Source organism: Gymnoscopelus braueri (genome assembly GCF_963280865.1).
Source record: "Gymnoscopelus braueri genome assembly, chromosome: 1".
NCBI lineage: Eukaryota > Metazoa > Chordata > Actinopteri > Myctophiformes > Myctophidae > Gymnoscopelus > Gymnoscopelus braueri.
In genome coordinates this window covers 421,225-437,525 of record NC_137603.1, presented here as the reverse complement: position 1 = coordinate 437,525, position 16,301 = coordinate 421,225, and the positions used below count along the sequence as shown (strand labels likewise).

General features: G+C 42.2%; 1 protein-coding gene and 1 long non-coding RNA gene across 2 annotated transcripts in view; one reads left to right on the top strand and one right to left on the bottom strand.

Annotated features, from left to right (window-relative positions):
* Window positions 1-16,301, top strand: part of LOC308084358 (NACHT, LRR and PYD domains-containing protein 3-like) — a 78,882-nt gene that overhangs the window by 753 nt on the left and 61,828 nt on the right. Inside the window, exon 2 of the mRNA XM_080426975.1 lies at window positions 10,148-10,231. Within this exon, the coding sequence (XP_080283101.1) occupies window positions 10,167-10,231 (65 nt within the window). The 5' untranslated portion in view covers window positions 10,148-10,166. The remainder of the gene's footprint in view (window positions 1-10,147; window positions 10,232-16,301) is intronic.
* Window positions 1,303-4,669, bottom strand: LOC308086700. Its single transcript, XR_013933263.1, has 6 exons — window positions 4,561-4,669; window positions 3,696-3,876; window positions 3,430-3,580; window positions 2,844-2,972; window positions 2,604-2,717; window positions 1,303-2,430 (listed from the first exon to the last, which is right to left on the bottom strand). It is a non-coding gene; the product is annotated as an uncharacterized lncRNA (long non-coding RNA).

Genomic DNA, 16,301 nt, shown 5'->3' with positions numbered 1-16,301 from the left:
GGGGGGGGGGGGGGGGGTATGGTGGTGCATGTGGGGGGTATGAGGCCACAGGGAGGTGGTATTGATGGTATTCACCATATTCACATGGCGGCCATTTTGCTATTAAGTTAATGAAATAAAGCCACCTCGGGTGCCATTTCCTCTTAACCCACAAACCCGGGGGGGGGGGGGGGGGGGGTCCCTGACATGAGAATGTCAGGGACATGTAAATGTATTTGGCTGCAGACCCCCATATGTTCTGCATTAAACATTTGTGTTTAATTTTTGTTCTAAAATGTCAAAATTATTCCACATTTTATGTCAATATGTTTAGAAAGCCGATCTACAAGCTGAAAACGAGCTGTGAGATTGTAGATCGTCTATTTTTGAATAAAATAGGGTTAAAGTGGTCAGACTGTTCCTCAATTTGCTGGGGACCCCCTGGAAACCCCTCAAGGACCCCTAGGGGTCCCCAGGCCCCACTTTGAGAACCACTGCTTTAAAGAGAGAAGATTGTTGTGTTTTAAACTCAGTTCAGTGCTGATTGGCTTGAGAGGAAAATATAATACAAATCATTTTAATGAGGGATGGTGTTGGGGACCCCCAGGTGTTGGTCCAACATGTTCATGTCAAAGACCCCCACATTCCCAGGTAGCAAATCATGTCAGATTTCTAGTGTGACGACGTCTCCACGCCCCGCCGACCGGAGCGTCCGCTCGTCGCGAACCGACGTCTCCACGTGACGTCCTTGATCAGCGTTTACTGTGCGCTGCGCCGAGCGCACACCAGGCGTAGCGCTGACGGGCCGGGTGGACCCGCGAGCGGCCGAGTAGTGTGGCGCTGTCGTATATGACCCCCCCCCCCCCCATATATTGCGAACCCCCCCTCGTATATGACCCCCCCATTTATTGTAAACCCCCCTCCCTCCCACATATTTATATATAAACACATGTAATAAAGGAGCCCAGATGTGAACTTAGTTTTTTTTCGTTTTATTAAAATAGTAAAAGAAAGTTACAAATGCATAAAGCAATCACAATTGTACAAAGCAGGATGATGTGGGCTATCACAGTTCTGTTGGGCTTCTCTTGTCTGTAACAATAGTCAGTGGTGTAAAGCATTGGTTCTTGAAGTGGGGTCCTTGGGGGGTTCCAGGGGGTCCACAGTCAAATGATTGATAGGAACCAAATGGACCCTTGTGGGTCTTTAACTCTGAGAGTGTACAAATGGACCCTTGTGGGTCTGTAAGAGTGTACAAATGGAACCAAATGGACCCTTACGGGTCCATTTGGTTCCATTTGTACACTCTCAGAGTTCGATTAACATTGGTTTTACAGTGTATATTGGGGTCCCAGAGGTATAAATGCCATTAAATTGGGGTCCGTAGCCTAATGCATGTCAAACTGGAGGTCCTTGAAATTAAAATGGTTGAGAATCACTGCTAGAGAGCCGTAAAAACCTTCTCTTATTGGGGTCCCTGGCTTATCTTTTCAAATGGGGGTCCACGGGGTAATAAGTGTCAATTAGGGGGTCCTTGACATGAAAAAAGTTTGAGAAGGACTGGTGTAAAGTAACTAAGTTTATTTACTCAAGTACTGCACTTAAGCACCATTTTGATGTATTTTTACTTACTGGAGTATTTCCAATTTTCAGTACTTTTACTCCACTACATCTCAGACAAACATTGTACTTACTATATTTTTTGACAACTTTAGTTACTTTGTAGATTTTGATTACAAAACATACATTACCCACTTCAGCCCTATATACATGTCAGCCATTTGAAAATAGCTGATCTACAATCTCACAATGGGTTGCTATGTAACACATTGTGAGCTTGTAGATCTGCTAGATTTATATACATTTTAGACCATTAGGACAGTCTGCATAATGACTATTACTTTTACACAAGAAACGTTTGAATTCCGGACTTACCACAGTGAGGATATGCATTTTCTCAATATGTCAAACAAGCAGTAAAATAAACCCCACAATACCATACCATACCAGCATTAGAAAAGAGATAAAACAGTGCAACTACATACATGTGTATCTATGACATTGTAAATACCATCATTGACAGTTATACGTATTTAGTCTTGCTGTAGACAGATTGCCTGCTGCTAACCCTAAAAATGTATTATAGTAAACAGAAAGAGGACTGAGGCCCCATCAGAGCTGACATTGACCAGAAAGAGTATCGTTTGATGTTGGTCCACTATAAGAGAACTCAGTTTTGTTTGTTAAAGGGATATCATTATCATTATATTGAACATTATACTTTGCTGATAAAACATTTGGTCCATTAATTGAGTTTTGGACTCTTCGATTTGATCCAAAACAAGAAAGTCCTTGGAGTGAAGTGATGAGCAGAGCAGCTTTCATTCAGTAGGCAGCAAGGAGTGTGTAGACATCAGATGATCCGGAACAGCAACCATTAGACACCAACAGCTGAAAAGCAGAGAAAACACATATTAACCACTTTAGCCACAGGCCATCTCCTATTTCTGTAGCCTGAGGTAGCTTGATGAACAAGTACACCCCCTGGAAATGACGCAGGGATCCCAGTCTTTTCTTGACTAAATGTGAAAGATTTTAACAACACATCCTCAATGAAACATTACCGTAACAAGATTGTCTTTGGGAGTGATGAGTAGATTTCATTCAACAGAGTAGAAAGCAAGGGTCCGGGTCATTCAGACGGTCAGAACAGCAACACCACACCAATAAGACAGCAGCTGAAACAGAGAAAACATGTTATATTGACCACTTAAACCCTCTAGACTTGGTAAACTTCATTGCAGACTAAACTAAAATCAGAAAATATAATTCTTACATCAATATAATATGATGCTGACTCGTACAGTCCTAGTTGGTGCATTTGGAGGGTGGATAGTGGGTACCTTGCAGCCTTTCTCGCTGTCGGGGAGGTAGCAGTGTCGAGGAAAGCCTCTGGCTGTGTAGGGCTTGCCTGGGTTCGGGTGCTCAGGCCCCTGGTCAGGGAGAGAGAGGGGTCACATCAATTAATTTATCATCATCAAAGTCTAAACTTTTTTTTCTTTTTCCTTTTGCAATTTATTTGGTTCCGGCCACAGTACACAGAGTCATACACCAAGATCATCTCTGCTCAGACAACCTAATTGTTGTGGTTTTGTGAACAAACTAACATTCAATAACACACTTAACAATACTAAAATGCATACAAAAGAAAAAATACTACACCAACCTAAATAAACTAGATTAGAAGACAAAAAAAGAAAACAGAATACATGCACTAAAATGTACAGGATCCATCACATTTCCTCACAACCTGGAACCACTACATTAATGAATGGCTGTCACGTCTTTAAGAAACCTTTGTGGTTATTATGTAGGGTGCAGGTAAAGTTCTCTAGGGGAAGTATCCTTAACACTGTTTCATACCAAAGAGATGGTTGGTCTGTGTCGTACCTGAATTGTGTTGTAGATGATGCGTATGGTTTTGCGGTCTGGGTGTCCTGGTAAAGAGTGGGGGATGATGTGGTAGGCCTACTCCATCTTCCCTGCCGGCTGGTTGCCTGTCTTTACACTGTAGATGGTCTTACAGGTTGGATACTGCAGGCTGGAAGAGAGGAGAGGTTTACCACCTCAACTTGAAACCTCCACCAGTCTTGTTGCAGTGATGATAAAACAGTGTATTTGTGAGTAAGCTGGAGTGCTCCTATGAGGACTCCTACCTGCTATCCTTGTTGCCGTTGTTGTACATGGCCACCAGACAGTGGAGGTGGTACTGGTGTCCGCACTGGGCCAGTGTCCGCACTGGGCCAGTCTCCCCACCGACTCTGCCCTGGAGACGGGCCATACCCCAGGGCCTTTGTAGCCAAAAGGACCCCCTAACGCCATACAGATGGTACAGTCCTAACAGACAGGAGGACAGAGAAAACACATTACATTACATGTAATGAACAGTATGCACTGAACAAGACTAGAATTACAACTAGATAAATGGATTCTAAATTGGACTAATATTTCCTTCAGACAATGCAGCAGCATAGGTAATAACAACAATAGAATAATGATAGAAAAGTGTGTACGCACGCACCGTCCCCCCCACACACACACACGCAAACTCCAAACAGTTTTGCGCCGTTTAGTCTACTCTACAACAAGCAAGTGCAAGTAAATATCGTCATTACATCCTTTATAAGACAATTAAACAGCTAAACCAACCAACTACATTATGTTGTGTCGTCTACGACGCGCGCTCGCACGCTCACGCGCGCGCACACACGCTCACACAGACACACACAAACAAGCCAAATCCAAACAGTTCTCCGCGCCATTTCTAATATACAACAAGCTATCAATGAAAGTAATTATCGTCATAAAATCCTTCAAAGATAATTAATACATATCTTAGCATTAATTCAGAGCAAACAAGCAACTTGTTCGTTTGAAAAAACTCTCCACGCGTTTTCAGAGGGGAGTGGGGGATGGGCTGTACACCGAGCAAAAACCTAAAATAGGATCGAATAAAACTATTATTACTGGCTTAAAAGTGAATTGACATATACATAAAGACACATAAAAGCTGAAACTCACCTCTTGGCTCAGAAAAATAACTTTGTTTGCAAGTTCTGGGCAGGAGTTACTGCCGACCGTCTCTGTGGAAACACACCAGACTTTTTTCGCACAGTTAAAAAGGTCCTCCTTCCGCGTTGAGAGACAGGGTGGGAGGAGTGCTGTGAATATTACTCCGCATGTGTAGACCTCCGTCTGAGTAACCCTCCGCCAGAGAACATAGTCCCTTTCTTTTTTTAACAAAAATGTACTATTTAATTTGAACATGTGCATGAATCATGATTATATTGTATGACCAGAGTAAATGAGTAAATGTTTTAAAGAACAGTTAAAAAAATAATCTATTCCAATCTCACTATACTTCATAAGAAGTTATATTCATAATTAATTAATGTGTGTTATTAACAATATGCCACTTGAGTATTAAATAATAGTTAAAGGTAACACAAGCAAATTATTTAATTGTATTTTAAATAGGAATTAAATCCCAATACACAGAATTAACAATGCAATGAGTAAATACAATACAATAAGAATGAATCCTAGGTCACCTTACTTTGTTTTGATCACTAAATAACACCAAGCTTAGGTTCAGGGTGAAAAATAGCAAAAAAAATCTAATGGGATCCATAAAGTGCTTTATTATGTCCTCACAAGTATGAGTCCTCACAAGTATAGTAATACTGAGAGACAGAGAGACAGAGAGTCTTGTCCTCAACATGGACAGCGTCACACTGGTGCGACAATAGACGCTCACGATCGCCACGCATTTCAATGAGCGAGACCCCTTCAGCGTGGGGACAGACCAGCGTTGTCGGTCTATCCCCACGCCCCGCACGCCCCGAAACTACCAGCCTGACGTCAGCGGTCACGCTCAGTTGCTACCTGGGTTGACATGTATGAGGCTGCAGACCCCCATCTCAAAATGTGGAAATAGCCTATCTACAAGCTCAACACAGGATGTGATGTGACACGTTGTGAGTTTGTCGATCTGCTATTTTCAAACAGTCAAATAGGGTTAAAGTGGTTAAACCTTTCGCTTGCACACGCCAGGTTCTGTGAGAGAAACAAGCAACCAGCGTCATGTCGTTCTGCATTAGTGGTAGCTCATGCGGGACATTCAGCGCATGTTTGAGTATCATGAGACTCCACGATGAGTAGTAGAAGAAAAAAAAAAACTTAGCATCTGTTAAAATAGACGATTTTCACTCTTACACACTTCTCCCATTATGCCGCTGCAAGGGGTCTGCAGAATGGACAACAGGGGCAGATCTGGAAATATTCAACGTTCCTTTGTATGTTGGTGAGTGATTAGCGACACATCAAACATACAACCTAAAATGACCGGAACTCTCCTTTAAGGACCCCTGGGGTCATATAAGTTCTAATGTGACTAAGAGTGTTCTTCATAGATTCTGTTCATGAGAACAAATCACATAAAGAAGAACATGGATCAAAGTCACAATCTTTGTGAAAACTGCTTAATTGTTTTCTTTAAATTATTCGTAAGACAAATCCTAAGAGAATCATTTGTAGTCCTATAGCGACACATTTAGGGTATGGGGGTGTAGGGGAGTGGGGTAATAGGGGTGTAGGGGTATGGGGTGTAGGGGGAATGGGGGTATAGGGGGGTGGGGGGTAATGGGGGGCTATGGGGCTTGGGCTTCAACTCAACCAGGTCTGTTCTGGTTGTATAGTAATGTTCAGCTCTGTTGTAAACTCTAAATCAGTGTTTCTTAAACATTTTCATGTCAAGGACCCCCAAACTGAAATGGATGTGGCTGCAGACCCCCATCTGACAATATGTTCTGCCAGGGACCCCCATAAGAGAAGATTTGTGTTTAATAATGTTTCTAAAATGTCAAAATTATTCCACATTTTTCAAGATATGTCAATATGTTTAGAAAATAGCCGATCTACAAGCTCAAAACAAGCTGTGAGATTGTAGATCGGCTATTTTTTAATAGCTAAAGTATAGGCTAAAGCTAAAGTATATAAATAAAGTATTTTTGTAGCGTGTGGCGACGCTACAAAAAGGGCAGTCTGTAAAAAATGACAGTGGCCTATAACGACTGCTCAAAGCCCCAAGATGCTGTAGTGCCAGTCAAATGTTTGTAGAAATAAATGTACCCACTTGCCCTGCTGTATTACCAAACCTGATGTATAGATTTATGTACAGGTTAACAGACTCTGTGAACAGCATCATTGTATCACTCTCTAATCCTGCCAAGAGCTCTGTTAGGCTGTCATCTAAGCTATGGAGACACTGGCGCTCTAGCCTGTATGTGCAGAGATAAGGCTGAAAGTCCTGCCTTGTTTGTTTATGCCTTGTTGATTTATTGTTTTGTTTTTGTTTTGTTTTTATATGTTTTGTGTGTTCTTCACTATGGACCCCCCTGTGTGTGTCTTGAATAAAGTTTGAATTGAATTGAATATATAAAATAGGGTTAAAGTGGTCAGACTGTTCCTCAATTTGCTGGGGACCCCCTGAAACCCCCTCAAGGACCCCTGGGGGTCCCCAGACCCCACTTTGAGAACTGCTGCTCTAAAGATGATGATTACTAAAAACAAATCATTACATTACATTACATTACGGTCATTTAGCAGACACTTTTAGCCAAAGAGGCTTACAGTAAGTACATTCAACATAGGTAGGCAAGAACACTACTAATATTCTCTTCTAAAACAAGAAACTAATAGTATACCTAGCTAATATAAATCATATTATAAATGATAAAAATATTATAGTAATTTAAATCCTATACTATACAACTGTAGAATTGAAGAAAACAAAATAAACAATTATTTTGGACAAACATATCAGCTCTCAAATGAAAAGAGCATTCTTATTCTGTTCTTAACTAAAGAGCACTCTTATTCTGTTCTTAACTAAAGAGCACTCTTAGGCACATTTGATTTGTTTGTGCAAATTAACAGTTTCTTATGTTTTCTCAATTCTACAAATGTAAAATATATAGGATTTATATTACGTTATGTTATGTTTTATCATATCTTTAGAGCAGTGGTTTTGGGGACCCCCAGGGGTCCTTGAGGGAGTTCCAGGTGTTCACCAGAAAAACGAGGAACAATTTAACCACTTTAACCCTATTTTATACTTTGTTTGAAACAAGAATTAATTGGATAACATCCAATGTGAGAGTGGGTGTGTTCAGTGTTGTAGTGGGAGTGTTCAGTGTTGTAGTGGGTGTGTTCAGTGTTGTAGTGGGAGTGTTCAGTGTTGTAGTGGGTGTGTTCAGTGTTGTAGTGGGTGTGTTCAGTGTTGTAGTGGGTGTGTTCAGTGTTGTAGTGGGTGTGTTCAGTGTTGTAGTGCTACTTTTAGAAGCGGGGGAGCGTACATGCATGTGCAGTCACATGCACATGCATTTTCGTGCACGTGCGCGAAACGCGCAGACACGCACACACTATAAAAACATGCAGATGTAATGTGGAAACATTGTGACAGCACACCTTGACCAATATGGAAACATTACATTTCATATGTTATAACATCAATACATATGTTATAACATCAATACATATGAATGACAAAAGGTGTAGATGTGAGCTGTGTAGATGTGAGCTGTGTAGATGTGAGCTGTGTAGATGTGAGCTGTGTAGATGTGAGCTGTGTAGATGTGAGCTGTGTAGATGTGAGCTGTGTAGATGTGAGCTGTGTAGATGTGAGCTGTGTAGATGTGCATGGCAAAGGGTGTATTTTTGCCTAGCAAAAACCTTTGTGATGGATGTGAATAGTTTGTAGTAGTTACAACTACAACTTATAATTGATCTGAGCTTGCTCCAGTCTAATTGCCCACTCTACAATCAGCAGTACTCTAGATGAACGTTGGATTGTTTTTCCAGTGATTGATAAGGTTACAATACAGCAGGATATTATTGCTTGTCTTCCATACACAGCCATATATGAACACTCATTGGCCGCGTTTCCCAAAGAGATGCTGCGTAGGGACTTACGTGCGGTCCTTACGAAGGGTCTACGCGCCGTTTCCCAAACATCGCACGTAAGAGCCTCTCTCCACACAGGCTGCGCAGTACCTTAGCAGGCACGTAAGAGCCGGGTTGTCCTAAAGCAATTTCAGGTCGTGCGTAGCCTACGCCAGCTGCGTAAGAGCCTCCTACACAGCTGGGACCCGGCCAAACCTACGCTCTACCCTCATTAGTAGCGCAGCTGGTTGTGCGTTACATGCCATCTAACTTTCTTTGGGAAACACCACTGTTGTAGGTTCTCATAGAGCACGGCGTTACGTGTCTCCCTAACTAGCTTCGGGAAACCGCACGTAACAAATTAATGTAGAAAGGCCGAAAGGCTTTTCGTAGCCTACGTAGTGCTGTCCTATGCTGCAGCATTATAGAATGCTTTATAATGTGTTATGATCATTGTTATAAAGCATTATGAATATTTATGAGTTCTTATAACTGTAATTATACACAGTAGCCTGGCTCGCATGTCGGAGACAGACACTGTACAGATTAAGGCCTGCTTGTGTATAATGGTTGGAGTTTATTTGGGATAAGAGTAAAAGAGCGAACCGGAAGTCGGTATGACGGATGGGTATAGGGGGGCTTTCAGGTAGGAAGGGGATGGGAAAATGGGGATGTGGCTGTCGGGATATGGGGGTGGGGGTGTGGGTGTCTTCTCCACATGTCCTAGACTCTTCTCCCTTCTCTAAAACACACTGGACAATGCTCCACATGTCCTAGACTCTTCTCTCTTCTCTAAAACACCCTGGACAAAGCTCCACACGTCCTAGACTCTTCTCTCTTCTCTAAAACACCCTGGACAACGCTCCACACGTCCTAGACTCTTCTCTCTTCTCTAAAACACCCCGGACAACGCTCCACACGTCCTAGACTCTTCTCTCTTCTCTAAAACCCCCTGGACAACGCTCCACACGTCCTAGACTCTTCTCTCTTCTCTAAAACACCCCGGACAACGCTCCACACGTCCTAGACTCTTCTCCCTTCTCTAAAACACCCCGGACAACGCTCCACACGTCCTAGACTCTTCTCCCTTCTCTAAAACACCCCGGACAACGCTCCACACGTCCTAGACTCTTCTCCCTTCTCTAAAACACCCCGGACAACACTCCACACGTCCTAGACTCTTCTCTCTTCTCTAAAACACCCCGGACAACACTCCACACGTCCTAGACTCTTCTCTCTTCTTTAAAACACCCCGGACAACGCTCCACACGTCCTAGACTCTTCTCTCTTCTCTAAAACACCCCGGACAACGCTCCACACGTCCTAGACTCTTCTCTCTTCTCTAAAACACCCCGGACAACGCTCCACACGTCCTAGACTCTTCTCTCTTCTCTAAAACACCCCGGACAACGCTCCACACGTCCTAGACTCTTCTCTCTTCTCTAAAACACCCCGGACAACGCTCCACACGTCCTAGACTCTTCTCTCTTCTCTAAAACACCCCGGACAGCGCTCCACACGTCCTAGACTCTTCTCTCTTCTCTAAAACACCCTGGACAACGCTCCACACGTCCTAGACTCTTCTCTCTTCTCTAAAACACCCTGGACAACAAATGTGGTATTTGGTATTTCTAATACCCTTCTTTGTGTTCTCTGTGCATCATAGATGTGTTAAAGTCCAGAAGATGAGTGTCTCTGGGGACAGAGTGGAGGAGGGAACCAGCAATGAAGACAAACCACCAGACTCAAGGTAAGATCACTGCTTCTACTGGAAGTTAGTCTACTGGTGATGATTCTATAAATACTAAAGTAAGATCACTGCTTATACTGGAAGTGTACTGGAAGGTGATTCCATCAATATTAAAGGACTTTCCTGTAGAACACAGTGTGAGAGGATCCTACTCTGTTCCATTTACAACCCAGAGTGTCGATTGCAGTGTTACTGTTTTACTTTGTTGCGAACGCGGGAGGAGGCGCGGCGAAGCCGCGCCTCCGACCAAGTGGAGCTTACTATGTAACCCTGCTTGGGTTGTGTGTGTCTCTGGGTCTCTGTGTGCACTGCCTGTGTGCACTGCCTGTGTGCAGCTCCTCTGAGATAAGTAAATGTCCAATTTAGACGTACCATACATCAAATGAAAGGTCTTTGAAAACTGAACACACCTGTCAAGGTTGCGTTTAAGCCCGCCCCTTCCCCCGGAAGCCACGCCCCGGAGAAGGCTCCTAAAAACTCCCCATTGAAACCCCATGTTAAATGAAAAGTGCCCGAATCGCTCCCAAACTTTTTCTACCCCCCCTAAGTGGGGGTCTACGAACAAATACATCGGGCTCGGATTTTGGCTCCGCCCCCCGGAAGTGGGTGAAACAGGCACTTCAAACACTTTGTTGAATTGTTCAAAAACATTCCAAGTTTTTTTTTTGTGAATTTGTATTTTTCTAAGATGCTCCTTTTAACGCAGATTAAAAAAAAAAAAAAAAAAAAAAAATTATTGGTTACTTTTTTTTAAATATTTTTTTTCATTCTTTTTTTGCGTTCGCTTACCGCGTTCGCGCGTCTTACTTGTTTATTTACTTTACTTGTTTAATGTGGACACCACAGTGATGACACCACAGTGATGCAGTCATGTTGACTTCAGCAACAACACCAAATACAACATTAACAGTTAGCCTGGGACCAGACAAACCTGTCAGTGCAAACAATTAAATGTCCCTCTGCGATTTGGGTCTGGCCCCGTCTGGGCTGACCAATCAGGGCCCAGTATTCAAATATGGGAGACTGTAATTGGTAGTTGGTTGTAGGTCTAACCAATTGTGTTCAGAGCCATTCTTTTGATCCCGCCCCCTTGGGAAAAAACGTCCTTATAGAAGCACCAGACTCACACACACGCAGTGACATAGTCTGACCACACGAGGCCAGTTCATTAGCCTTGTCCAACTAGAACGACAGAGTAAAAGGTCATTAAATAAATCATTGGTCAAGAACCTGATAATAAAACAGAACAGAGTCAAACATAAAAATGCTCCCTATTTGGTTGTTGACTCTTCCTATTGTATTTCCTATAGCATTCTACACAGTGCTTTTAGTTAAGATGAGGTGCTATTTCATCATAACTTATTATATTATGCCTCCCCCCAAACACACAAGCACACGCACACGCATGCACACAGGCACACGCACACGCGCGCACACAAACACACACACACGCACGCACGCACGCACGCACGCACGCACGCACGCACGCGCACACACACACACACACACACACACACACACACACACACACACACACACACACTTTCCACATGGCTCTCCCATTTACACCACAGAGTGCTACTCTCACTAAGATGTCCTGATTGTATATGTTAACAGCTCCATTACTTGTATTTGTTCCAGTAAAACTTTTTTAACTATTTAGTCAAAATATAAAGAACATTTTGTGAAGCTTATGACTAAATATATGAGCCAGTAGACAGAGAACTAGAAGAGTGACTGGTTTAGAAATAGTTCTCAAACATTCAGTTCAGTCAGATAACTCACAAATAATTTGAACCAATATTTATTATGAATGTGAATACAAGTGTGGATTTAATAATTTATCTTGGCGTTCAGGCTCTGCAACATAATTTTCTCCCTGCTCAACACAATCATACAGCCATCATTAACCATTAAGAGCAAGGAGATAGATATACCATAACATAACAACCCCCAACACGCGGAACCAAGAACGCCCTACGGTGAACGCTCACCGATTCATCCAAGCAGATATCCCACTAGACTCCTTAAGGAGACAGTCTTAGTTTAGTCTTAGTTATGATAACAGGTCCTCCTTTTTTACATTTATCAGATTTAGAGTTTTTCAGAAATAGAGTAAATAAATGATCTTCAAAAGTTGAATCAGAAATTGTGAGATCATGCTGAGGATCAAACGAGAGAGACCGAGTGGTGAATTCCCCACAACTTAAGAAACCATAAAAAGCGGTGAGTTTTCCCACCAACTGGTGCACAAACTTAATCGTAAGAGGCAATCTTTTATCTTCCCTTGAGGTTGCTCTTTTTTGAGCCCGTTGAGCAGCAGGCGAACGGAAGGATGACTGAGAAGACTGCATGATGAAGGGTCCAGGCATCGCAAATGAAATTGAACGCCAGCTAACATAGCCCACATGAGCCCTGTGTGAATGTAACCAATGAGAACGCTGAGTGGCGTTTCTGCCATTTACCATTCCTCCAGTGCCAACTGAAGAATACCTGAACCATCTTAACGAGAACTCTGAGTTTGAGCACCGCTGAACTCCTCTAGTGCCAACTAAAGGAAGATTTAAACTTAACATGACTTGAGTTTACACCTTAACTTCACCCAGCGACCACCAGATATGCATGGTAATAACAGAACTACCATTTACATTTAGCGATTACACACTTGTATTCGTAACATCCTGAGCCAACAACTTTCCCCATTTTGGCACATATAACGATCATAGCACTATGTCATCATAGTGCTATGGGTGCTATTCCATTTTTAAAAATCAGGACAGATGACCATCTGTGCACCAACTGAAATATGAGTTGAGATTTGATCTGCTGAATTAAGCTTAGACGGAAGACGGGACAACCTGATGAACAATGCCACAGATTAACAGAATAGAGCTTGTGTGAGAACAGACTAAGAACTGAGTGTTAGCAGCTAACATCTATGACTGCCCTATCTAACCACGGATTGACTTCCTAATTAACAGAATAATATTGAAGCAGCTTCTGAGAAAAGACTTAAGATAAATTCATAAAATGTCCCTCAATAGAAATGCAACATCAAATGATGGATGCATGTCTAGCTCTTGATATACTCTCAGATTAGACTCCACATGGATGAAGCAGTGGTTATCGACTTGGCTTTACATTATTTAATCTGAATCCAGTACTCCTTTAACATTACATTGCTTGTAAAATTGCAACCTTGCTTACAAGACTGCAAGGAGAACCAAGCCAACATAATACCAAGAATGATAAGCCACCCTTTGAAGAACATAAGAGAAGATTAACTTAAATGTTTGCCTCCTGAGCAGATTTAATTAATGACCATAACATTCTTCGATAACTTCATAGCAACAGTAACGGTACTAAGTTTGGATTCCAAGACTGTTGAAATGCCCATCAACCATGATACTTGGTTACTAAACAAACTAATCAATTTTAACATGGCCAGCGGCCACATTACCTGGACGGAGATGACAGCTGTTAAATTGATACAATCAGACTGCTATAACAGTCTATCGCCACGATGACGGATCCTTTCCCAATACAATTTAATGATCCGTTAATGCCGACCCATTTAACCGAGCGACTTTACATTCCCAGCCAACATTTGACAAATGACTGATATATCTTGACTCTACTAAAGAGCCCCACCATTTATCCTGTTGCATAAATTTACTCCTGAAAGCTTGACGCACATAACATGACATCAATTGTCAACCGGCTTTTTCATAGTAAGCATTACATCCGGGGATCTGGAACATATGTTGATCCCGAGATAAGACATGAGTGCCCTCATGAATTGATCCCCTCCTTGGGCCCTGAGAGCATGAATGCCCTCTGCTGGACTGGCTGCATTCGCAATTAGCAGTTATAACCATTCCAAAATCACAATGGCCATTTAGATGGCTGCTAAAAGATAAAAGAAGAGCCTTTGCTTTCCTTCAGAGCGTTTCAAGATTACTTAAGAAACCCCAGCAACCTACCAACCTTTTACCAAGGTGTATTCAGCAAATGTAAATCACCTTTAACTAATCCTGACTTTTAAAGCAAGTTTAGCTTAATTAGCTTTGCAATACAAGAGCATAGGCAACGTAGAATGCCTACTATAATTTACATGATTGCAGATAATTACTTCATTATTATATTTAACAGCCTACCTCCACAACATCTTAACGCAATTAACTGGCCACAATTATTTGACAACATCCAAGCCATTTAGCCTACTCTGCAAGTTAGATACCGGAGAACGTAGCTACATCAAATGAAAATAGCTGTAGCCACCATCAGCACATGAAGATAAAATCAGCCCTACTCATACTGCTGCAACATTAAAAGATTAACACAATATGATGACCAATCTGCACAACTATAGACTACTTTAGTCATAAACATTTTAAGAGCACCAAGAGCCATTATAGTTTCTTTACAGTATATTTAAAAACATCCATTGGTTGAATATTGTTTGAAATCATGAACCAGACCAACTGAGACTTACTTTTTAATTCCTAAACGGAGACACTTGCTATAAATGCTCCTTTTACTCAAGTGAAATCTGCTTCCTGTATCACTAAAGTGACAACAAGAAAACTTTAGCTGAATTACTTGTAATTATCTGACTTTATCTTGGAGGTTACAGCGCCTGCTTACGCCGGAGGATTTAAACAGACTACATTTCCCAGACTGCACCAAAAAAAAAAAAAAAACAGTGACGTCATCGTCAGACACGACAGCGTGTATTGCGGAATGCGGAAGCGAAGCCACTTTATGCCACAGAATTAATCATTTAATCCATTCCGCCCAGAAGCCATACCAGAACATTTTATAGATTGATAAATTTATTTTCAATTAAAGCTTCTGGTAGTAAACGGTAGCAGCGCAGCGAGAAGCAACCTTACTTAAGCTTCACGATAAAACAGCTGATATTCCTTGAACCCTGCACTCTCTCTCTGTCAGCTAAACATATGATATCATCCTGCTGGAATGCTAAGTTGCCAGATGTTGAGAGAGAAATCAGCATGACATGTATGAAATGTAAATGATCTGCTACTTTCAAGATACAAGTGGAATATTTGAAAGATTTTGAAACAAATCCGGGGGACCATGACAGAACCACCTTAGGAAGCAATCCTAAGCAACTATACCCCAGAAATAAGCCAAAATCACAAATAACAAGCGACTTTACAGAAGAAAAAAAGAAAAATAAGCCCAGCGATGCTTATAATAATCAGACATGGCAACGTAGATGAAATGCCATAGCCCGGAGGGACACACACCGTTGTTATTGACTGAATTGCAAAGCGTTTAGCCAGAAACAATTCACTGCAATTTAAAGTAGCTATGCCTTTAGAGATCGAACGAATACCACATAAGAACCAGCAGCCCACAGCTGAACATCAACAACAACATTTAGCAGCAACAGCAACTTAGCTTTGTTGAAGCAGAATAATGTACTTTAAGCATTGTGTAGCAGTAGCACCAGCAACAACAGCAGTGAGCTGGGGAGCATGATTTTAAGCAGTGTCTAGAAGTATCACCAGCAAACAACCGAACAACCAACCGGACAACCAAACAACCAGCAAACAACCGAACCGAAAACGCCACATGACAACAAGCTAGAACACACAGCGGCCTGTGTGAAAAACAGTTGCATACCAACAGACAATGACAGCAGAGAATGAACAGAGACTTGAGGTGAGCTTAAATAACCCGCTTATTGGTCAGCTGATGTCACGTCAGCTATGACGTATGGTCTGTGTAATAGTATTGTAGTAAGCTCCGTATGCGCCTGCATAACCGCAGTGTGTAACCTCTCGAGTATATACTGCCTGAACTAACTCGCAGGCTACGTATAATGAATGAACCAGACCCCAGGCAAAGTAACCTTTAATGACTTATTTTCTCCGCCAGGCCGAAAGGCATGGCGAGAGAGAATGTTTTGCACCCTGTCCATCCGTCCGCGCGCGCGTGTGTGTGTGTCCGTCTGTGTGTGTCAGAGATGTCCACGAGTCTCTGAGCTCGAGTCCGAGTCAAGTCTCGAGTCTTTGAGGGTCGAGTCCGAGTCAAGTCTCAA